The sequence below is a fragment of the Ananas comosus genome, linkage group 3 (genome assembly GCF_001540865.1).
Source record: "Ananas comosus cultivar F153 linkage group 3, ASM154086v1, whole genome shotgun sequence".
Classification (NCBI taxonomy): Eukaryota; Viridiplantae; Streptophyta; class Magnoliopsida; order Poales; family Bromeliaceae; genus Ananas; species Ananas comosus.
In genome coordinates, this window is record NC_033623.1 from 8,174,912 (window position 1) to 8,200,211 (window position 25,300).

Here is a 25,300-nt window from a genome sequence, read left to right on the forward strand (position 1 = left end):
CACGTAGCCTGCCGCCGCGGTGCTCCGAGAATAAGCTCTAGGTCGAGCGACTTAGCAGCCGAGCCCTCCCCCTTAGTTTCTTAGGCGAGCTAGAGAGGGAGGAGAGCCCGCGGCTCTGGCCGAAGAAGGGGCGCGGGGTTAGCAGCTGGAGTAGTCGAGCTCTGCCCGGGTTTAGGGATGATCTAGGCGGGGCAAAGCCGAGCAGGCTTTGGGATCTGCTAGGGGTAGCGCCCAAACTCCTGAGGAGGGGCCCCAAAGCTGGTGCCGGCGGCGGCGGCGGCGGCGGCTCCAACATCCTCCTCATCGGCTTCGGAGCACACCTCCTCGCGAGCTCGAGGAGCCGCCTCGCGAGCGCCCCCGGCCACCCCTCCGCCTCCTCGAGCAGTCCCCACTCGGGGAACCTCCGGAGGATCGGTGGCCGGGGTTTTGACGGCCCGAGGGAGAGGAGGGGTCCCGGTGGTGGGGGCTTTGATGTGTTCAATAGCGTTCCTGGGTCGGATGCAGAGACCTGGGGGAAGAAGAAGGAGGAAGGTAATGGGCCGGATGCGGAGACCTGGGGGAAGAAGAGGGAGGAAGGTAATAGCGGCAGCAGTGGGAGGCCGAGGCTGGTGTTGCAGCCACGATCTCTGCCGTTAGCTAATGGAAGTAACGGGAGCCGGAAGGGGTCGAACCCCTTTGGGGAGGCACGCCCGCGTGAGCAAGTTCTCGCGGAGAAGGGCCAGGATTGGAAGGAGATTGATGAGAAGCTCGAGGCGATGAAGGTAGGGGAGGGGCCGCATGAAAGGGCTCCCTTTGGGAAGAAGGGCTTTGGAGCAGGGAACGGGATTGTTACTTCGACAGAGGATCGTACTGAGAGGGCTTGGAGGAAGGCAGATACAGTCGAGGCTCCTCCTGCAAGGTCTGCTTCTATTTCTCTTCTCTTCTCTGTTTGATTTCTTTTCCAATATCTTTGGAGTCTAGTGTTAACTTAAATCACTAATCTGATGCTAGCTTAATTCATGTATGATTTGCATTTGTTATCCATCTAGCGTAATGAGATGTTACTGTGGTCTTTGGTGCTTGTGTTCTGTTCTCTCAAATCATAGTTTCTACTTGCTATGCTATGTATTTCCATGTGCTTACATCGTAGGTTTACTAGTTCCCAAGACCTTCTTTTACTTTGAATAAATTGTGCCAACGTAGGGTTTGGCCGAGCTGAGCTGAAGAACTTTTAGCCGATTTGTGGTGCTTAAGCCTGTAATTGCAGTTTACCACACTGGCTCTGGATTGAGTTTAATAGAGGAGGGAAGAAATGAGAATTGCTCATTGGATTAGAGGAAGAAAAAATGGGTTAATGGCAAGGAATGTTAGGTTGCATGGCAAATGCAAGGAGAGGAGCATGGATTCTGGGGCATGGCAGATATGTGGGTCTGATTAAAGCAGACTATGGTGAAAAGTTTGCAAGGGAAAGAGGGAAAGAGTGGTCAGTAGAGGATGCAGGAGAGGAGCATGAATTATGGGGCATGCCAGATATGTGGGTTTGATTACAGCAGACTGTGGTGAAAAGTTTGCTAGGGAAAGAGGGAAAGAGAGGTGAGTAGAGGATACAGGTTGCGGTTAGAGGGAGCGGGGTACATAGATGGCTGTTTCAAGGTAGAAAAATTAGAGCAGGGAGGAGGGTGAGAGGTGACAAGAATGGCACAAGTTATAAAGGTCAAATTATGTCATGTAACTTGGTGTATCATGTAAATTGGCACTGATTGTTAGGTTGCATGACTTATGAGTTGCCTTGATTGGGTTTGTGTGAGGTCAAGCTAGTGGGTTTGTGTGAGGTCAAGCTAGTTACTTTGGACTAGATTTGTTCCTGGTATTTATCATACAAATCATTTAATTGAAAGAGATTATTGCATATGTATCCCTCAAAGTTTTAAAGTTGGGAAATTGCATTTTATCTCTATAAAAATCTAGACTAGCATAAAAATGTTCTTCAGCTTTTTTTCTTTTTTTTTTTTTTCCGGTTGGGTAAATAGCAAGTTTGGCCTTTAGCTTAGGTTTCTCCAATGTTAATTTCATTGGGAAGAGATCGTTAGAGGTGGATTTAGTGTGAAAGTGAAGGCGACGGTGGCATCGAACGGGAGGAGGCAGACGGTTGGAGCCGCAGTGAAGGCAAATCAGAGAGCAAAGAAGGAGAGGCAATGTAAAGAGGTAGAGGGAGGGAGGAACGAAGAAGGGGAAACGCAACAGCAGCAAATAGGGAGGGGAGGGGTTGGTTACGGAAATGGTAGCAGTGGAGGGTCTGAGAGCAAGGAGGAAACGGTAGCAAGAGAGAGGCAATTCAGAGGGAATAGTGGCAGAGGGATGGGAGAAGAGGGAAAGCGATGTGATGGCTGTTCTAAAAAAATTGACTTGTCAGGGTGCACATGTGCACAATTGCTGGTTTATAGGGATTTTTTTCTTTTTTGATATTTTAAAGTAAAGGATAAGTACGTGGTTTCCCAACTTCACGGTGATACATATGCAATTATCCTGGATGAGATGGCGTCATAGTGTACTGTGTCTCTTAAATTGACATTTCTTTTATCACAAGGGATGTTTGATTGAAATCCAAAAAAGGTTGAACAGTGGATAATAGTTTTGAATCTTGTCAGTGTGAGTGAGAAATAAAAGAGACATCACAACAGAGAATTTTTTAAAAACAGAAGAGAAAAACCAACAATAACGAGTTTCGGTAAGAAAAAGAGGTCAAGAAATGAAGTTAGACTAGGAGCTTTCTGGAAAGAATAAGAGAAGCTAGCATAGGGACAAAAACTTAGTCATGAATAACGTGAGTAAGATCTCATAAAATCTGATTGAAATCGGCTGACTGCCCTTTTAAATAGGCTGCAATAGATTTAATTTTATCCCATAAGGATTAGAACGGAAAAAGGAAGCTGGCTGCCATCATTATTCTAAAAATAAGGTTGTGACAGCTATAGTTCCAGAATTTCTGTGTTATAGAATTGCAGATAAAGGGCCAGCAGTACCTAAAACTCGGAATAATAAAGGCTGGTTGCATGTAAAGCTAGAAAATATGGTTGCCGAGGCAAGCAGAAATTTATTAGAGAGCACAATAATCAGCAGAAAACTATTCTAAACAGTGAGAGATAGAAATATCAATTAAATGGATACCTATACATCGAAGTGTTCAAAACAGCAATATGGAATCATTAAAACATCTTTAGAAATTTGATTAGATTCACTTCTGGAAGTCATGGAAAGATTTTGCCATTCATTGTCCCAACCGATGCACAAATAAACCAAAAACAAACCACTAACTAGTAACTAATCTAACCTAAGCAACCAACAAACTATAATGTGGTCTGATGAAAGTGTAGATAGAAGTCGACAATCTTACAGCTTATACCATAGAAAACTAATGACATACAGAGATAAGTCAATTCCTTTGGGTGCATAAGTTTTATTATCGTTTGATTTGTCCAACTTAAGCTCAAAGTTTCTTTATTTACTACCTAGGATCATTTGTTAAGTTATAAATACTAGGCTTTAGAAACACTATTCAAAAGTTGTGTAGGTGCCAATTTATGGAGGCAATGCAAGCAACAAAGTTTACTCTTTTTTTTTCCGTCTTTTTTTTTAATCTATTTTCTCTTTTTCCCAAGTTTCTTTACCTAAAATTATGTTCAAGACCCTTAACGTTATAAATGATTTTCTGTAAGTTCCACCAAGCTGAATTTATTTTACTAGTCCTTAAGCTGTCATGTAGTTGTTTTCTCCAATTTCTCAAGATGTGAAAAGTTGAAAGGAAGTTTCAGCAAGGCCTGATAAGCATGCTAGTGCCTAAGTCTTGGCAATCTGTTGTTTAAGAAAGGCAAGATATTTACTTGTTATCCTTGTTACGACAAATCCTTTTTACATGTGTTAAAATTAATATTTGTTATTAGCATTTCTACAATATATGCTTACCCATTATTTCGTTAGTGGCATTTCTACATTATATGCTTCCCCTTTAAAGTATCTAGACCATAATCTTACCTATTCTTTCTGATTCAGTTAGTCCACCCCTTCTGTACTCCATGACATCTTGTTTAATACAACAACTTGTGTTTACCTTTGTTGACTTATATTCGTTATGCATTACTACCTTTAATTCCTCTGCTTTGGTAAACACTAATTTTCCTTTTCAGTTTGTGCTTCCCCTTGTGCTCTAGCCTTCTTGTGCTGTTAATTACTTCCATTTCTCTGTTTTGTTGCAACCAGGGAACTTGAGCATGGCATTTGAATGTTAATCTTTCAGATACTTATGAAAATATCATTTTCTACCTTTAAATGTCTTTCTATAATCCAGCAGTAGAAAATAAATTTAGAAGGTGTCTTTGTATTTTTATTTTTATTTTTTCATATAAAAAACACTCGAGAGGTCAAGTGTGCTTAGAGTTAAAAAAAAAAACAAACGCCAGATATACGAAAAAATGGGTTTACTTAATAGCTATCACTTTATTTATCCAATAGTTTCTGAATTTCATCATTATGCAAGGAGAAAGAGACAGAAAGTGGATGAAGAGGAGCTGAGGAATACAAGTATTAACCACTATATATATAACCACTATATATATATATATTTTATTCGTCTAAAAATTCCTAAATTGTGCTATCATTGTATGTATATGGATCTTGCACTCCACTGTTTTAGCATCTCCTCATTTGATAATTGCAATCGTCGGTAAGACTTCCTGTTGGATGGAGAGAAGGAGAGAAAAGAAAAGGAAGTTCATTTTCTTGTGTTTGGATTGACAAATGAGGAGAGAGAAGAAGAGAACTGAAGAAAGGGGATAGAAAATGACCTCCCATAATGTTCAATTTATTCTCTCCAAAAGTGGAGTGCAAGGAAGAGTTATATTTTCATCATTTCTTCCATTCATCCAAACAACAGGAGAGAAATCACTTTCTTTTCACTCCTTTTTTTTTCCTTTTTTCTTTTTCTTTCCAATTCTCTCCATCCAAACGAAGAATAATTATTTCAGTTTACCAACATGGCCCCTAATCCAATATGCGTTTCTGCTTAATTGGTTGTAATGTTGAATATTCATTTTTATGAACTTTGCTTTAAATGTCATTGTTGATGCAGCCATGTATGGCCATTAACTGAAATTGTATGTCGGTCTATGTTATAGTTGATTGCAATTTGCAACCCAAAATGTTAGAAATATGGGAAAATCACTTCATTTTTTGGTGAACAAAAATAGAGAAACTAGCAAAAGAGGAGCGAAATTGATTGAAAAATGGTTAGATAAAAAGAGACTAAATCAACTGATAGAAGAGTTAATTGTTTCATTCTTTAATTACTCGTAGAACTTTGTAAGTTTAATTGAAACATGAAAATAATCGAGTCTCAGAAATCAAATTCTAATTCACTTATATGTGCTGGGAAGTTAGTTTCCATATTATAATCGAATTCCTTGTCTTTTTCTAGAACTTCTGTTAGAATACGAATGTATTCTGAAGTTGAACTCTCTTTAGCTGTAATCCCAAGAGTTATGCTGGTTTGTGGAATAAATATTTGTTGGGGCATTTTTCATATCTATCATTTCCGCAAATTTGATAAATTCAGTGGATATGTAAAAGACATTTTTTTTTCCATCACTTGGATGAATAAGAAAAGAAATATTGTAATAGTCTGTATCGTACTATATTTTCAAATAGATGTTGTTTGTAGCTACAGGCAGTCAAATGGGAAAGCATGTGAGTCTGCAAGCCTCATTGAAAAGTAAAGGTAGCAGGCTTCACTTTGTATCATGTTGCCCGTCATGATGCCTTGTGTTGAAATCAACAAACACTGGGGAAAAGGTATCCCAGTTGTTATAACTAAGGCAACGGTAGATGTAGGTTGGTAGATGCCGTTATTGCATAATGTTACTGCATCAGTTTTTGATTTGTTGGAAGCTAATTTGAAGTAGAGTTTTCTCTCTTGGATGTTTTTTATCGGGGACTTTTCTTTTCTATGGAGGCTGGCTTCAAATATGTTTAGGATTGGAGTGGTAGGAACAAAATAAATGTGAACTGATTACAAGGATTAGTGGCTAATGAGGGATTTATATAATGCCAAGTTAAACTCTTTGTATGAGAACTCTTGGAATGGCTTGAAAAATGTCCACGTTTAGGCCTCTTTAGATAGTCCACCCATGGTCTATAATGAAATAGACCTAAGGTCGCATGGTTGGCTTGCAGCAGTTGCACAAAAATGTCACAAATAGAAACTAGTAATTGGTGTTGTATTAAGACTTTTGTGAACTAGGTTTGGCTTTTGTTTCAATTTGGCTTGGTTGAATACAGAGAAAAGTTGGATACGATTCAGAACAGATCTGATCAGAAATTGTGAAAACAGCAGAATTGAAATTCCAGCAACAAGTAATATTCATAGTGCAACACAGATGAGGGGGAAGCCTACAAAATCTTGTGAAGAAGTTGGTGAAAGAGAAGCAGAAGGGCAAACAATTAGATGAAAGGGAAAGGAAAATTGGGAATTTGAAGATAAACAATTTTACTGATGTATCTGTCAATAGTAAAATATACATTAACTTTTTTTGCCCTTTCAATGCTAGACCTCCAGAAACCAAACTCTCTTAAATAGATGCAGAAAATAGGAGAAAATGATCAGGCTGTTATTTTTACCTAAATGGATCTCCTTTTCCTATTATTTCTTTCTCCCTGCGGATACTTCAAAATATATTTTACCGATATGATAAGTATGTTACAGGAACTATAATAGAGATGCAATTTCCAATAATCTAGATATCTTGTCATCTCAGTTTTGAAGTTATTTGTATTAAAGTTATCAAGATCTAAAATCTTCTGGCTAAGTATTGAAACAATTGTTTGAAATGTTGGAGGTGTTTTGTGTTATTATATACATATATATTATATATTCTTATAACCATTGTATTCTCTTTGATTGGTAAAACGATGTTAATGCTGTACTCTTTCCCCCCTTTTATGCAAGTTTTATAACTGCTGTATATCATCTTCAGGCTCTTTTTTTTCCCCCCCTCTTTTCAAAGACTCGACTGATTCTGAGTTTTTATTTGTAGTTCTGAGACTGTTGACGAGAGTGTACCTGAAAACTAAATGTCTGCAGATGTGATCTTTGCTGGTTTTGCAAGGATCAACACATTCCAATTGAGGTGTGTTCCAAGTCAGTTTTGTTCTATCTTATTTTCTATGTTTTTAAGTAATTAAATTTGTGGAATACCCTTGTTGTTCTAAGGCACTTTATTGTGGTTGGTGTTTTATCAATACATCTTGGTAGCATGTTGTCTGTAGTGGAGCTGCATGGAGAATTTAGGTTTGTCCCATGCTTACACTTCTTATTTTTCCTTAGATCAGTGGAGTATAATGTGAAATAAGTTATACTGATATTGTGATTTCTGTTTTCGTTTGAACTTTTCTGAGAGCTTGTACTATTAATGTTTATTGCTTGAGACAGAATACTTCCAAATTTTATTTAATTGCATTTGTTGATTGGTGTTGTATGTCTTGACTATCAGTGCATATCTAAAAGTAACTGTTATGGGAGGGGAATTTGGGTTCTTTCCATGTTTATATATTATATTCAAATCATTTGACTGTTGCTTGAAATAGTTTTGTCAACATTGTGCTCTATATTTGTTATTATAATGATAATAATAATAATAAGAGACTCTAAATAAGATGCTTTATACTTTCCTGTTAAGGAGAATTTATTGCCATCTATATGTGTATATATATATAGAGTTGAGCTGTAATTCTATTAGTAGTAAATGGGTTTTGTTGCCACCAATTTGTTTTTGATGATGAAGTCTTCAAATCAATGATCGGTATTGTTAAATATGATCTATACCATTTGAAGTATTTAGAAATCAAATTTCATGCTTCTTTTGTCCATCAAGTGGACACAAAAATGAGTTGTTGAAAATAAATATTTTTTAAAAAGTGATGATAGGAGTTTTGTAATCAAGATCAAGAGTATAAATTTTGTTTTAAATAATTCAAAGATTTTTCTAACCAAAATTCAATTGATTTGGATGTTTGTTCGACATCGTTTACTTAGTAAATCATGCGAAAATGAACGGTGAAAATTGAACAAATTTTAAAATTTGAGGATTAGGAGTTTTGAATTCAAGATCAAAGTTGCCGACCTTAGTCTAGATAGTTTAAAATATTTTTTTATCAAAATTTGAATAAATTTAGATTTCTTCTATATCGTTAAACTATAAACTTGTCATAGTAGCTATTGAAAATTGATAATTTTAAAATAGTTTGATCATAAAGTAAATTATGTCGAAAAAATAAAAATTTTTATTATAAAAAATTTTAAATATCTTAGATCAATTTTAACGGTGTTGATAGTTGATTTAAACAATTTAAAATCGAAATCGAGACTATAGTACCGGAGTTTCGATACTATAGATATTATAGAAGCCTAGCTCTCTATATATATTAGAGCTAGGCTTGTGTGCTTCTAATAGCACGGTGACTTTTGTGTTATCGAGTCGTTTTTAATGCTAGGATTTTCGAATCGACGATCGGTTCTGTTAGACTTAGTCTGTACTATTTGAATTATGTAGAAAATAAATTTTATAAATTTTTGATATCATTTACCTAGTGATTGAAGGGGCTTAAAATGAACAATTTAAATAGTTGTGATGAGCCATTGGTAAGTTTAACAGTGTAGAGATATTTCAAATCATATGAAATTTTGTTAAGAAATTCTATATGCTACATAAAATAAGATCGATATTTTTTGATTTAAAATTTTAGTGTCGTACCATTATTTTCTGTGAGATTTTTATTTTCAGCTGTTAGTTTTGAGTTCTTTGGATTACTAGGTGAGTGATATTAAAAAATTTCAAAATTTATTTTTTAGATACTTTTAATATTTTAGATCAAGTCTAACGAAATCGATCGTCGGATTCGAAAGTTTTAATATCGAAAACGCTTTGATACAAGCGTAGCTCTACATACTAATGCTTTTGTTGATTGCTGTTCTTAGTTGTGATTGTTGATGCTAAGCTGGTGATATCATCAAACAAACCCAAGCAGTTGGCAAATAAAGTGGGTTGTTGTAACTGCAGTGCTAACTTGCTAGCTATTCCTTTCATGCAATTGTGCAAATAAAGTAAATGTTAATGTTTTTCCTCTTTGAGTACAATTGCAGAGGGGTTTTACTATAATGTACCATGCTTTCAAATGAGTGAAAATTTTAGCCTAAGGGCTCTCTCTCTCTCTCTCTCTCTCTCTAGAGAGAGAGAGCTAGAGAGAGAGAGACTCTAGAGAGAGAGAGAGAGAGAGAGAGAGGGGGAAGGGGGAAAAAAAAAATTGAAAAAATGGAAATGCTATGCGTGAACAATCTCAGTGTTTCGATCAACCTTGTCTTCAAGGCTATGGGTATCTTTCGAACGTTGTCAATATTAAAAATGCCTCTCAAATTTTGTTGAATTGGCGAAACTATCTATAGTATTTTCGTTCTACCAAAAATTATAGTTTAAATACTTGTTTTAGTTCGTTTATCCTTTCAATTGTTGTAATGCATGTTATGACCGAAATAGTATGCATTTATTATTAGTATTTTACTAGTTTAGTTTGATATTTCTTTTAATATGTTTTTATGTTGATTAGTTCAGTATGCATTTATTTTAGTTTATTTAGTTGGTATATTCTTATTTTATTTATTTATTTGCAGTTGGAAGAATTTAGATGAATTTTTTAGATTTATTTTTAGATCTCCATATTATTTTAGATGTGGTTTGTTAGTTCTTTGTTCTAGCTCCAATTTATACTATGTTTTTATTCTAGATTTGTATTCATATAGCTAGTTTCACTTTGATTATTTTCTAGATCTTTTTATTATTTTAGTTGTAGTTCAATAGTTCTTTATTTCTTAATTTTGATTTATATTATTATACTTTTATTTTATATGTATATATATATTATAGTTTACTTTGATTACTTTCATTTTACTATTTCGCATTTGCAAAGTAAAAATACTATCTGGAGCGATATAAATTAAACCAAAATTTACAGATTATATGATAATAATTAACTATTGTGAGGAGTAAATAGTACATTTTTATCTTTTTAACTAGAAATATTCGGAAAGGTATTTGTATATATCTTATAAGATTGAAGTGTTAATATTAATATTTGAAAAACTTGAAAGGATATTTATAATATTTTCTAAAATTTTAGGGTTATGGTTTCAGAACTTGCCTTATTTAGGGTTATTTCATATTTATACTTTCGGGATGGTGAGTTGATAATGTGTCAAAGTTTACACAAGTTTACGGCTATTAAAGGTAAGAAATTAAAGGTAGAGGAAAATAAAAATAATTTGAACACTACTACTAAAGCTGTGCGCACGTAGTGAGAGTATTTCTATATAGTATAGATTATAGTATAGTATATATATAATATTAAATATATATTATATAGTATATATAGTATATATTATATTTTACGATGAGTCAAAAGTTAAAAAAAGAAATTAATGGGAAAAAAAAAAAAAATTTATATTCGAGGGTGCTGTTTTTTAATTGCATAAAATTTTGAAAATATTAGGGCTTGATTGTAACTTAAAAGAAAGATTGATTAATGTTGTGAGACAGAGATGAAGCGAGTTTTAGTGTTTTTAAAAATAAAAAAGTAAAATTTTATTTTTTGAAGAAAAATGGCTGTCAAAGGTTGAAGAAACATGATTAAATCTTGTCTGAAATACATCAAAAAAACAAAAAAACTCAAATGGAATAATCCAAATAATATAACACAAAAAATATAAATAAAAAGTCTATCCAGCTTAACATATGCTCCATTTATAAAACTATTTTCTTACGAAAAAATTACACGTAAATAAAATAAAATAAAATAATGATTAGTTTTATTTTTTTAAAATTTACTTGTTGCTTATTTTTATTTTTGTATAATAAGTTTTAAATTAGAAAAAAAAATCTCTCTGGCTTTCATTATTAGATTGCACGCCATGGCTGGGCGGGGACCCACGCGGCGCTGCATCCAGCGGGCTCCACATTTAACTAGTCGGAGCCTAAGCATCATGCGAGATTTTTCGATAACAGTCATTTCAAAAGAGTGTATATCATTATATATATAATTATAGCTATACATTACATTTCAAAAGAGGGTGTATATCATATAGATATACTATAATATTTATATATTATTTATTAACTACTATATATATACTTATGATAATATATTGCACAAACGTTATTTACTAGAGGATTCCTTATGTCTTTTTTACTAATCAGACTGATATTATTTTATTCATGCCGCGGAACTGGCAAGGCAATCCGATCAATTTCATGCAAAAGGAATTTAAAAGAAGCTCCTCTGCCCATGCACATGAAGAATTAAATCTCCCAAGCCCCCACCCCCACCGCCCACCCCCACACCGTAAAATAAAAGCCGGCAACTGCTGAGTATCTTGACAATTCAAATCCTGAAAGTTAAGAGTCCGGTAGGTTCTAAAATCTACCCAGTTCTAAAAAAAAAAAAAAAAATGACAATGAGTTGGCTTTTTTATGTGTAATAAAAAAAATCCTAGCTTTGCATTTTGTAAACGGTAACCCTTTTTTATTTTTGCTGCAAATTCATTCTTTTTTTTTTTTTTTTCAACTGTCAACAATGTATCGTCTCCCCCATAAGGCGGATTAAATAGACCTTTATATGCTGTAATTTTGTTAAAAATATATATATTGCACTATTTGCAAATATGTTGCCGATTTGAGAGTATAATTGTGGTCATATTTTTTTAGATCCACCCGATTTGCACCTATTCTTATCTTTTTTACTATTATATTCTATTTTTTTCTTAATTTATGCGTTAGTGGAATTAATTCTGTCTCTTAGGAAAAAGAGATGCAATTTAAATTGTCTGTTTATTATCCAGGATAGGATGGAGAATTTATTACATAATTAGATGCTCTAGTTTGAGATTTTCGAAATTTTAAAATGGTGCAAAACATTTTCAAATTGTTACACAGTATACTAACAGTTACTCGGCCAACATGACCTTAGTAGTAGCCAATGTTGGGTCGAAGTTGCAACATTTTGATCTTTTTGAATAAAATGGGTTAAACGGATAAGATTATATGTGTACCGTCTTGAAAAAAAGAATACTGCTATTAAAAAATTTTTCGTTTTATCAGGGAAGAAATAGTCGGGCCACATATATTGTTGTTAATTTTGACAGAATATTGAAAAATTTGAGAGTATTTATAATCTTTAACAGTTTGTACACTATTTTCTTTCACTATTATATATATTTTATTTTGCGTATTTGTGAGGTTCCCGTCTCATCCGAAAAAATACATGCAATTCGATGACTATAATTATCCACTTTCGAAGAAGAGAGCACATTATATTTAATGCTAAATTTTATTAAGATTTATTTAATTTTGAAATGTCCAATACTATTTTCAAATAGGCAACATAATTCTACATAGTGCAACAATTGATAAAAATGCTTTCGGCATTTCAATCGTTTTAATAATAAATTGGAAGACATTCAAATGTCATAGACAGAGTGCAACATAATTATTTTATTTTCTTATTATGTGTGATGATGTTAAAAAGGTGTAAATTTTAGCATAAGACCTAAATTTGAGCAAATTGGTTGGATGTGTTGCAGTGTGTGGGGGGTTATAGTTCTGTATTGAACTATTTGAAAGCATTGCACGTAGCTTTAATTTGATTATTTTGTATTAGATGAAGAGTAGGAGATGTCAATTGGTCGGATTCGCGGATCGTATTTTTCAAAACAAACCTGACGCCAGTAATCGCCCCCGAAGGGAAGGCGGGCGACTCTCGAAACCCAGACCGGGTGGGAACTCCGAGCGGTATCTTAACATCCTACCAAACCGAACGACCAAAAAGCCCGGAACGCCGGAGGACCTAGAAGCGCTCTGAAGCCCCGACCCGAAAATTTGAACATGAAACAATTATTTCTTTTTTCAATATTTCAAAATATATTATATTAAATCTAAATTTTTAAAATACAAATTCAAATATAACATCATATATATACACACACACACACACACACACACGCACACACACACACAAAATAATTCGGGTTCGGGTCGGGTTCGGGTTCGGGTTTGGGTCGAATACAGTCAAAATCCATATTCGAATCCATATCCGTCGGATTTCTATTTTTTATATCCATATCAAAATTCATATCCATTTAGCATGGGATATATCCGTTTCATTCGGCTTCAGATTCGGATAAAATTTCGAATATCCATACCCATTGACATCCCTAGATAAGAGTATGACTTTTGAAAAAGAAAGTAGATATGTTAGCTGTATTTTTCAATAATTCAAACAAAAGAAAGAAGAAAAGGGCATTTTAGTCAATTTATAAAATACATTAAACTAAACACATATATAAAAGATAATTTTCTCAGATATTATTCAATTCTTTTTTTTTTATTTGAGAACGAAAAGTAGAATGTTAACCACTTCGATTATTTCTTTACCAACCATCAAATCCTTTGTTATTTGCTCTAAGGACAGCCAATAAAATTATTTAATTTTTGTTAACTTTATGATAACAGAAAGTTAAAAGGCATTTTTGCGAAAAAAAAAAAATTTACTGATTGCAACATCCTCCGAATTGTGCAACATTTAATACAATATTTATATAAAATGTGCACTATTTGCATTATTTATATAAAATTGCACAATTTATACACTATATTACAAATAGTGCTATATATTATGTGCAAACGGTGTAAAATGTTATAATATATTACACAAATAGTACAACATTATATAAAGAGTGCAAATGTTGGATTATTATACAAATATTATACTACTTAGGATAGAATGTTGTATTATTAGGGGAGTATATTACACTTTTTTTTTTTTACATATTGTATTACATTATACATTAAAATAAAATGTCAGATTTTTTGAAAGGTAAGCCTAACAAGTCATAATTACATATATTTTTTTTAAAAATGAGAATGTGGATTATAAGTACTATAACCAACAATTCCAAATTAATGACCAATCTAAAAGAAAGAACACAGTTAAAGTTTATAGACGCACAATGCTACCTATCTCTCAAAAAAAAAAAAAAAAAAACAAAGAATTCGCATCTAAAAATAACAGTGAAAAAATGAAATATAATAAGTGAGAAGAAAGAGTACAATATCTTTTCAAATTATGCAATGTTCTCTCCAAAATAGTTCAATATTCCGATAAATAGTGTAATTATTTATAAATTTTGTATATTTGCGCTATTTATACAAATATTGCATAATTTATACAATATATTATGAATCAATGTCATTTATTATGTGCAAATAATATAATATATCATAATATATTATACAAATGATGCGGGTAGAATACTGTTTATACAAATATTACATCATTTTTATAGAGTTGGCATATTTAAAAGAGTATATTACCATCTTTTTGCTTTTTTACTTACTGAATTTAGTTTTTTTATTTTTGTATTTGATAAAGTTCTCATTTTTCGGAAAAATAATATATCGAATTATAATCTGTCAATTATTTTTTAAAAAAATTAACATGTATATTTTATATATATATTGGAAGTGAAGTAATTTGGTCACATTTCTAAAAATCGAATCAAATATATAAATTTTTTTAAAAAAAGACTAGGTATGTAAAAGTATAAAAGTAGTGGACTTTTTATGCGAAAAAGCGCAAAATAAATTATTCATGTGGTATTTGATTAATATAAAAATTTGTAAATTATTCATATTTTTAATAATCTTTTAATAATTGATAATTCCGAGAATTATTTGGACCATAAAGTAGTTGCCAACTATTCTCCTCTTGACCAAAGGCCACGAATTGGCCTTTATCTTGTCAAAGTTTTGTTTTATATTTTACTAAAAATCCAAAGGATTTTATAGACCCCGGGATAAAGCATTGTATATTATACACCCCTTTTAAGGTGTATAAGTAGAATTTCTTTTAAAATAATACCGCTATTATCTGTACACACCAAACTAGGGGTGTAAATCCTCTCTTCTAATTGTATCAAGAATTGGTTTTTGTCTTGTTAAGTTTTTTTTCAATAGCTAAAATCCAAAAAAAATTGTAAATCCTAGGACGAGGGAGTGTTTATCATACACCACTTTTGAAATGTACAAGTAGTATTTCTCTTTAAAATAAACACTGCTATTTATACACCCAAAAAGATGTGTATATCTTACGGTCTTCTCATCCAATGTCTTATCAAGCTTTTTTTTCTTTCTTTATTACTAAAAAGCCAAAGAGTTTTATAAACTCTAGATGAGAGGGTGTATATCATACACTTATTGTAGAGTGTACAAGTAGCATTTCTTTTTGAAATATAGTACAGTCCAAAAAAGAGCATATATATCCCACGTACACTCTCTAATCCAAGGGCTAAATACCGGCTTTTGTCTTGTCATGATTTTTTTCAAGTACTAAAAATTTTAAAGAATTTATAAACCCTAGGATGAAGGAGTGTATATTATACGTACATATCCTTTGAACCGTACAATTAAGTAGCATTTTCCTTTGGGGTGTCCTCGAGTTGCTCTCTCATTTTTTTTAAATTCCTTAAAAGCTCGAAAGGGTTTTATAAACAATAGGACAAAGTGGTTTATATCATATACCATATTTTGGAGCGTACAAGTAACATTTTTCTTGTAAATTGAGCATTGCTATTAATTTGTACGGTCCAAACAAGAGTGTATATGTCCTACAACCTCTCATCCAACAGCCAAGTATTGACCCATGTCTTGTCAAGGCTTTTTCTTTTAATTACTAGAAACCTAAAGGGTTTTATTAACCGCTTTTTTTTTTTTTTTGAAATATAGCACTGCCATTTGTATATTCAAAATGCGGTGAATATCTTACATATATCCATGGGTCAAGAATGAATCGTATGTACGTTATCTTGTCAAATTTTTCTTTATTACTACTGAAAATCTATAAAATTGTATAAACTATAAGATGCGAGAATATATATGATATAGTTTATTTTAGAGTGTGCAAATTAACAACATTTTAAAAACTTTTTTTAAATAAGCACTTCTGCTTGTACTCCCCATAAGGGAGTGTATAATTATGTTGTCGCTAAACGCCTTTCGGTCCCCATGAAATGGTCCGTTTTTGAAAATTAATATCGCATCGTTGAGCCTACGAGAGGTACGTAAACTAATTAAAGCCGTACGTTCACATTTTGTATATGTCATGGAACAACAAAATAAGGGAGCAACTCGATCGAGGACCTACAGCAGTAGCCTTATCCGATACCATATTTTTGTCTTCGAAATTATCTACTTGTCCTGCATGCACTTGACACCATGCATCATGCATGTGATTAGCATGTTATATAGTTTGTGTAGAATAGGGGATTAACAACACCAATGGTCACCAAACTTTTTTCAAATTTCAATTACATTTCTGATTTTCTTTTTCTTTTTCTTTTTTTTAAGCCTATTGAATATCCAACGTTCATAAATTATTTTGTTTTTGACATAACTAGACACGTGGCTGTTTGAGATTGGCCGAAAGTTTGGAAAGAAAATGTTTGTTTCTGTTTATTCTTTTTCTTCTTTTCTGCTTCATCCTTCTTCTTCGTTTTCTTTCCTCTTCATTCTCTTTGCCCTCCTCCTCATTCTTCTTGAAAATATTGAAAGCTTACCTGTTCAATTTTGTCAAAGATAGTAGAATTATAAACAGTGGAAGTTTAATTGCAATTAATTGGGAAGCCATATAGCTCCAGTTGACAAAAAAAAAAAAAGAAAAAAAAAGAAGACTACAAACACTATTGATATATCAAAGAGGTAGGGGACCGAATGGTGCAATTATAATAATGAATTAGTTGTAATAGTGAAGTGTCACCCCCCATAGTGACTAGAGATTAGTTTATAGCAAATACTTAGACAACTTATAGAGTTTATTTGATATTAAGATCCACCTAATTTTATTGGACAAGGAGTTAAGATGAAAACATATAGAAATAGACTTTTCTCTTTGTTATAAGCTGAACTCCTAGACCGTTGACTCGGTCAAATGTCCTCCTTCGGGAAGCACGCAAAGAAGTGGAGCGGCTTCTGATAGTAACCCTCGAAGTTAATTTGCGCCCACAACTGAATCAAATAATTCGGCTGATAAGGAATCTGACCAGCCGAATTCAAATGCTACACCATATATTCGGTTTGGTAGAAATGAGTCGAATAATTAATGCTGATATATATATATATATATATAGTCCGGCTACTATACTCTTATGAGTACGATCGCCCTCGTACTCACAAGTTGTTTTCGATGATAGATCTTCCGAATCGATGATCTATACCGTTAAACATTATCTAGAATATTTAAAACGTCTACAAATCAAATTTCATAATTTTTCGACATCATTTACCTTACGATCAAAAGGTTACAAAATTGACAATTTTTAACGGCCGATACGGGATTCTTGCTAGTTTAACGGTGTAAAAGAATCGAAATCGGTTGAATTTTTGACAGAAAATTCTATTTACTACATAGATAAAGATCAATAACTCCGATCTTAAATTGAAGGATCCGAACATTGATTTTAAAGACGTCGTTCGATTTTGACCGTTCATTTTATAGCCACTTGATGAACTTTATTTTGATTTCGAAAAATTACGAAATTTATTTTCTAAAAATTTCAAATACTCTAGATCATATTTAACGGAGTGGATCGTTGATTTGGAAGCTTCATCATTGAAAATAACTTATGAGTACAAACGGCTCTATACTCATAAGAGTATAGAAGCCCTAGCATATATATATATATATATATATATATATATATAGAGTGAGGCTACTATGCTATCGGAAGTACGGAGCCTTCCGTGCTTCCAGCTTGTTTTCGATGTTGCGACTTTCGAATCGTCGATCGGCTCCGCTAAACTTGATCTAGAGTATTTGAAGTACCTAGAAAATAAATTTTATGATTTTATGATATCATTTGCCTAGTGAACGAAGGGGCTCAAAATCAACGGCTAAAAATAAAAATCTTACAAAATGTAATAATATGACATTAAAATTTTAAATCAAAGATATTGATCTTGTTTTATATAGTATAAAGAATTTTCTATCAAAATTTTACGTGATTTGGATATTTCTACATCGTTAAACTTGCAAATGGCTCACTACGGCCATTGAAATTTGTTGATTTTGAGCCCATTCGATCACTAGGCAAATGGTATCGAAAAATAATAAAGTTTATTTTCTAGGTACTCCAAATACTCTAGATCAAGTTTAACGGAGCCGATCGACGATTCGAAAGACGCAACATCGAAAATGAGCTGGAAGCACGGAAGGCTCCGTGCTTCCGATAGCATAGTAGCTCTCTCTCTCTCTCTCTCTCTCTCTCTCTCTATATATATATATATATATATATATATATATATATAGGGTAGAGCTACTATGCTATCGAAAGCATAGACGATCTGATGCTTCCAACTTTTTGACCATTGGATAAAAAATTATACGGTTGGGATGATTGCGGTACCCCTAGAGTTGAGTAGTACCCCTAGAGTTGAGTAGTACCCCTAGGGTTGAGTGGTCCCCACAGGGTAATAGTATTAATCCAAAGGTTATAAATAATCAAGGGGGTTGATCTAAGGGCAAAAAAGTCGGAAGCACCAGATCCCCTATGCTTCCGATAGCATAGTAGCTCTACTCTCTCTCTCTCTCTCTCTCTCTCTCTCTCTCTCTCTCTATATATATATATATATATATATTGCCAACGAAAAAAAATGTTTACAGAAAAGTGGATGCCACTAAGGTGTCTGATCGTAAGGGAAACTAACTTAAAACTACTCCTAGAAAAGCAAAAAATGTAAGAAAAAGAGAGATTACAAGTAGACTACTGCTAAAAAGAGAAAAAGTGTATGAAAATAAATTGGTCTTCTTGTTCTCAAGGAAAAAAAGACCATTTGTCAGGCATCTTCTGACTTGTAGGTTATGAAACCCTAGGATCTATCTACATAATATCACACCTAGAGGGGGGTGAATAGGCGTATAGCCCAAAATCGCAAATCTCAATGCAATAAAAAATAAATGCGAAAAATAAAAATAGCATACCAAGATTTACGTGGGAAAACTCCAATTTGGAGAAAAACCCACGGGACCAACATGCGAAAAAATAATTCACTGAGAGAAAAGTTTACAAGGTGATTACTGACTCTACGGACTCGACCTCTCTTAACTTTCTATGGATCTCGCGCAAGCCTCCGGGTTGTCCACACTCTCACGTTCGAATCCACGAACGCCACACACATATCCAAATCCACAAACGTCACTCGAATCCACGAGCCTACGACTTGAATCCACGGACCGCCTTGATCACGCCGAATCCACGACGCCGCACATGAAGAGTATCATGTTTCTATGGTGATGCTTTACTTAGAGAGTCGTTGAAGAACTAGAGAAGGAACTCTCAGCAAAGCTTAGATCAATTCGACATATAGATATTGAATTCAATAACTCGAATTGAACTAAAAGAGGCTAATTTGTGGAAAATAGGTTTAGAACGAAAATCTAGCACTAGGGTTACTCTATCATGTATTCTCGTGCTTCTCATACAATTAGAAAACCCTAATAGCTTATTTATAGACTTTAGAATCAATTAGAGTCGGATTAGAAGCTAAATTAGAAAATTTTACATTGAGTACCAGTACTCGAGAGTTGGTACTGGTACCTTAGGACGATTCAGAAATTTCCTGACGTTGAGTACTAGTACGCGGCCGATGTAATACCGGTACCCGGCCGATGCAGTGCGGGTACTTGGTTGTGGTACCGGTACACAGTGCAATTCCCAGAAATGTAGCTCTCGGGTATTGAGGTACCAAAGTGAGGTACCGGTACACAGTATTAAAACTTGGTTTTTCAAGTACGGTTTTGAGGAACTGAAATCTAGTACCAGTACACAATATCAAATATTGTTATATTCAATTTAAAAGTTCCAAAACCCACTTCTAATCCTTTAATCATTGATTTATATGATTCTAATGTCATAAATAAGTATGAATCACCATAAAAATATTTAAAAGCTTGCCTGAGCATCGTGATTCATGAAGTGAGATGTTTCTGAGTTCTCGAAATCTCGGATTCTTCAATCTTCGACAATCACACACCGAACCCTTCAAGACTCCGACTCAAATCACGAAACTTGCCAACACAAAATTCCTAACATGACTATTTATAGTTCTGCTCGTTATTTATTCAGTTACTCCCCACTATCGACTATGTCCCTACTTCTGCGGGCCACTCTTGGCCGATCCTAGCCGCATCAACTTTAACTGATTTTTGATTTTTTGCGTGCATTCTTTTCAAATCCTGGTGCATCACATGTCACTTTATATCTGGCTTTAGAAGCCATTTTCGTGGTGTGTTCTGGCTCACCATGTGGCACAATTTTTTATTGCGCTAACAATGCCCCCCCGGCAGCTCCTGAACATTTGTTCAGGTGGCTGGCGCCATCTTTTTTAGCGGCTCAGATTACAAGGCCATCAGTTAAAATTCCGGAAGTGCTCTGCACAATCCATTCTTCTTAGCTGTCCTTTTCTTTCGTTCTTTAACAGCTACGATCTTTTACATTCTTTTGTCTCATTTAGGGCATTAATTAGGTCATTTATGGTTGCCGTCACTTCGCTAACATGATCTATTTTTTGAAATTCCCTCCGACGGCTTCGCTTTTCTTGCGCCCCTTCGTCTTCTTCTCTTTCATTCTCCTTTTTTTTTGAGGCTTTTGTTCTTTTGCCTTCTTTTTCCCCCTTTCTCGATTCCAATTTTTCTAATGGCCACAATCCCTTCTCTTCTATTAATTCCCTCCCTCGATTATACTCTTCCCAGGCCATATGTTGAATCAAATCCTTTTCGCTTTATACTCGGTCCTTTTTTTGTAGAACATCCAATGCCCGAGGCTTTTTCCTTTTCAACCGATGGTCTTCCTTTGATGGCCAATGTCATTAATCTTCCATCTTAGTATACTTTGAGGTCATCAAGAAAGAGCCTTCGAACTTGGCCTAGCGTCTCAGACGCTTATTTGGTCTGGTAAAGTGTCACGCCCCGGGACCCAGCGGAAGCCCGCCCGGCGCGTGTCCAGACCCGCCATACGTCTAAAACGTATAAGGCNCTGGGGGACCGGTCTCTCCTATCAGGGACCGGTCTCCTAGAGTAAAACTCTCAGGACTCAGCCGAAACTCTCGAGATCGAACTTTTAGGCCGGTATACCATCGACGGCCCTCCACCATGTGTGGAAAAGTTCGGAATACAAATCGAACACTCGAACCTCGCAATTTGCAAAGGTCCAGTGTGCTACATAAAGCAGGGTTGAGGAATCCTCTGCCGACCTTTGACGCGAAGTTGGAATTTATGAGGCCATCCAACTCTCAAAGATTCCTCCTTAAGCCGATAGTCTTTTTCTTGCTGCGATTCTATATTTCTGGTCTCCAGCTTCTAAAACCTTGTTTTTTTGGACTAGACCTTTCACCCCAACTCTTCTCGATGTAGCAACGATTGTTGGTCTCCGTTCTCACGGCATCAGCCTTTCTATGGCCTATAATCCTGTTGGAGTGGTGGAGTTCGAGACCTATCTGGATCCAAAGGTTGACCTCGCCTATACCAAATTTATGTAGAAGTTCGCGGGTCAGGCTCCTACTCCGATCACCAAGAAAGAACATACTGCTTTTCTCCTCTACTGGTTGTGTCGCAATTTTTTTTGTACTCGTTCGCAGAAGATCAACCGAAATTTCGTCCCCATCACCATCGCATTAGCCAATGACGAGAAGCTAGCCCTAGGTATATATTTTTTTTCTTTTGTTTATCGAGAAATTTTTGAGCTAATTAAGCCGCTGTCGCCGAAGAAGTAGGTTTTACTTCCACCCACTTGGTAAAGTAGTTTACGGCCACTTTCAAGAATTTATGTCCAGCCGAAGAGTTAGACTGAATTTCTCTAATTAAATCTGTTATGGATTTGGATTGGCAAGTTTTGTGATTTGAGTCGGAGTCTTGAGGAAGGGTTCAGTTCGATATTTCGAAGATTGAAGAATTCGAGATTCCAAAGTACTCAAAAACATCTCACCGTATAAATCACGATGCTCAGATAAGTTTTTAAATATTTTTATAGTGATTCATATCTATTTATGACGTTAGAATTATATAAACTAATGTTACATAGATTAGAAGTGGTTTTTGGAACTTTTAAATTGAATATAACAATATTTTTAATTGAGTACCAGTACTAGGTTCCAGTTCCTCAAAACCGGATTGAAAAATCTGAGTTTTTATATTATGTACCAGTACCCATTTGGTTCCTCAAAATCAAGCGAAACAATACTGGAATTGTATTGTGTACCAGTATCGAGCTCTAATACCGGTACTGCATCGGCCGAGTACTGGTACTGCATTGGCCGAGTACCAGTACTCAGCATTAGAAAATTTTAGTTTCGTCATGGTATACCGGTACCCACACTCGAGTACAGGTACTTAATGTAAAATTTTCTAATTAAACTTCTAATCCTACTCTAATTGATTATAAAGTCTATAAATATGACATTGGGATTCTCTAATTAAACTTTTCCACCATATTGTCATTCTAAACCCTAAAATTTTCTAATTAAACTTCTAACCCTAAAGGCTAGATTTTTCATTCTAAACCCTTTTCCACCATATTGTCACGTCCCAGATTACCAAAGTGCCCCGGGCACGCTAACAGACCCGTTGTATACATAGAAATTTTTCGTATATACGAAGTGAAAGCAAAACCTGCAAACAGATATAAGCAACAACAAGAAGTATAGAGCTGCTAAAACAAAAAACTCATGTATACATAAAGAGCCCACTATACATACAACTCCATAAGTACAACCAAAACTCAGAGAGTATTACTAAACATAACTGTATGTACATGGTAATATCTAACTACCTCTGTAGGGGTGCTCCTCTAGTAAAAGACCAGGGAAGGTAGGGGTCTAGCTCGTGACTCTCTTACCTCGATCGGAATCAACAGTAGTAGCAACGAACGACTCTGCAAAAAGGTGGCAATAACAAGGTGTGAGAACTACTGCAAAATAGAGTAGACCTCAGTGGTTACCATCACCGACCCTAACGGCCTACCCACTAAGTCTACAGTAAAGATATACAAAGGATAGTAAAATAAGCTGGAGAAACTCTACAGCTATATGCCACTAGACTACCGCTATCCAAACTATGTTCTCTGTAGACATAGAAATGCATCAACAGTTACAACTCAATCACACTGACCCAATCTGAATGGACCGTCAACTAGCCAGTCTAGCTTGTATCCAAGCTATACCGCACACCACCTACGGGGGTGGCCGGTCTAAGAACACTTTCCAAACAGGACTGCTGCGATATCAACACAAGTAAAGCCTTACTCCGGAGTGGCACTCGTGGGAGCGATCCAACTGAGTGTACAAGCGTGTCTCTTTCGAGCTCAATCAGGCTCACACTAATCTAAGTATCCAAAGCACACTAACAGCGGTGATACAAAAGAAAATTAACTCCTGAAGCTAATTCTGTTAACATTTCGAAAAGTGTCAGGTGTAGGTTTAACAAGTTTTCTCTCACGTCCAATTCCAGTTCAGCATATAAAACTTTATCTAAAATTATTAAATTATGCTCCAAATTTAGATTTTATATAAAACATGCAAATTCACGAATTCGAGCTACTAAACATGATGATCAAAACAAGAAGATGCGTGCTGACAAATCTATGACTTAGGAAGAATTTGACAATTTCGGTAAACATTAACCCACCTCCAATACTCATCCAACGCCGGCAAGAAGTCGATAGAAGCAACCCGCACTAGATTAACCTCTAACGGAATCAACCGGGGTGCGCGAACGATTCTCCAAAGACAAGGAGAATAAAACGAGATCAATCCTCAAAATCACAAAGGAAAATAAGAAGAGAAGCTAGAGAGAGAAAGAGGAGAAGCTACCTGTTTTCTCCAAGCTTCTAACACAAAGAGACTGGCTGGGGATCGATTCGGATTTATCGATAGCAAAATGACCAAAAGACTCCTTACCAACTCAATTCTGCCGCCCGAGTACCGATACTCAACTTGGGCACTGGTACCCCGCACTCGGACAGCAGCCGTGTACCGGTACTGGCCCAATGCAGTATCGGTACCCAGTCCCAGTATCGGTATTCACTAATAGGTACCAGTACGCAACACCAAGTTGTACAAACCCGAGAGCACACTTATATGTAATCCCTCTGGGGTACCGGTACTCCTCTTAGGTACTGGTACACAACACTCAACATCCTGCTTTTGTAGATATCAGTGTCCAAACTCCAACTCTCACAGCTCTGAGTATGTTTTCGCGTCTATTTCGCGCCAAAACGACTTCGACTCGTCCTGACACTCTACTGATGTGTCGACAAGCCACTGATGCTATAGTCAGTAAGACAGCTAAGCCCCAGAGACACTACATTCTCCGCCACGATAAAAAGTTTCATCCTCAAAAAGTCATACCTCAATACGATACCTCAAACAAGTAGGGGTAGGACTCCCGCATCACAACCTCCGGCTTTCAATTCACCTCATGCTCCTCGTGATTACTCCACTGCACTTTCACGTGCGGTATGACTGGTTGCGCAATTATTTCGTCTCACGATCAAGAATCCGTATCGGTCGTTCCTCGTACCTCAGGTTCTCGCCTTACTCAAGTGGAGTGAAGTCAATCATGTATGAGGGGTCAAACATGTATCTCCTCAAAGCCGAGACGTGAAACACATCGTGAATGCCAGAAAGTCGAGGTGGTAGTGCAATCCTGTAAGCTACTGGCCCGATTCGCTCCAAAACCTCGAAAGGGCCAACAAATCGTAGGCTGAGCTTTCCACGAACTCCAAATCTACGAATCCCTCTGGATTGCGAGACTTTCAGGAAAATATGGTCACCAACCTGAAACTCCAAGTCTCGTCTCCTGGTATCATCATAGCTTCTTTGTCGACTCTCAGCAGTCTCAAGGTGTCGCCGCACAACTCTGACCTTTTTCTCTGCTTCCAACAGAATATTAGGGCCCAAAGGCTTCCTCTCACCTACATCACTCTAGTGCAAGGGTGATCGACACTTTCGTCCATACAACGCTTCAAACGGAGGCATTCGAATACTCGCTTGATAGCTGTTGTTGTACGCAAACTCATCCAATCTCAAGTGTCGATGCTATCCACCTCCAAAATCCAGGACACAAGCTCTCAACATGTCCTCTAGAGTCTGAATGGTCCGCTCTGACTGACCATCTGCCTGTG

At 35.5% G+C, this 25,300-nt stretch overlaps 1 protein-coding gene across 1 annotated transcript in view; it reads left to right on the forward strand.

Annotated features, from left to right (window-relative positions):
• The window catches only part of LOC109707781 (eukaryotic translation initiation factor 4B3-like), an 11,187-nt gene extending 3,682 nt beyond the window's left edge, over window positions 1–7,505 (forward strand). Inside the window, exons 2-3 of the mRNA XM_020229313.1 lie at window positions 59–898; window positions 7,065–7,505. Coding sequence (XP_020084902.1) covers window positions 59–898; window positions 7,065–7,101 — 877 coding nt within the window. The 3' untranslated portion in view covers window positions 7,102–7,505. The remainder of the gene's footprint in view (window positions 1–58; window positions 899–7,064) is intronic.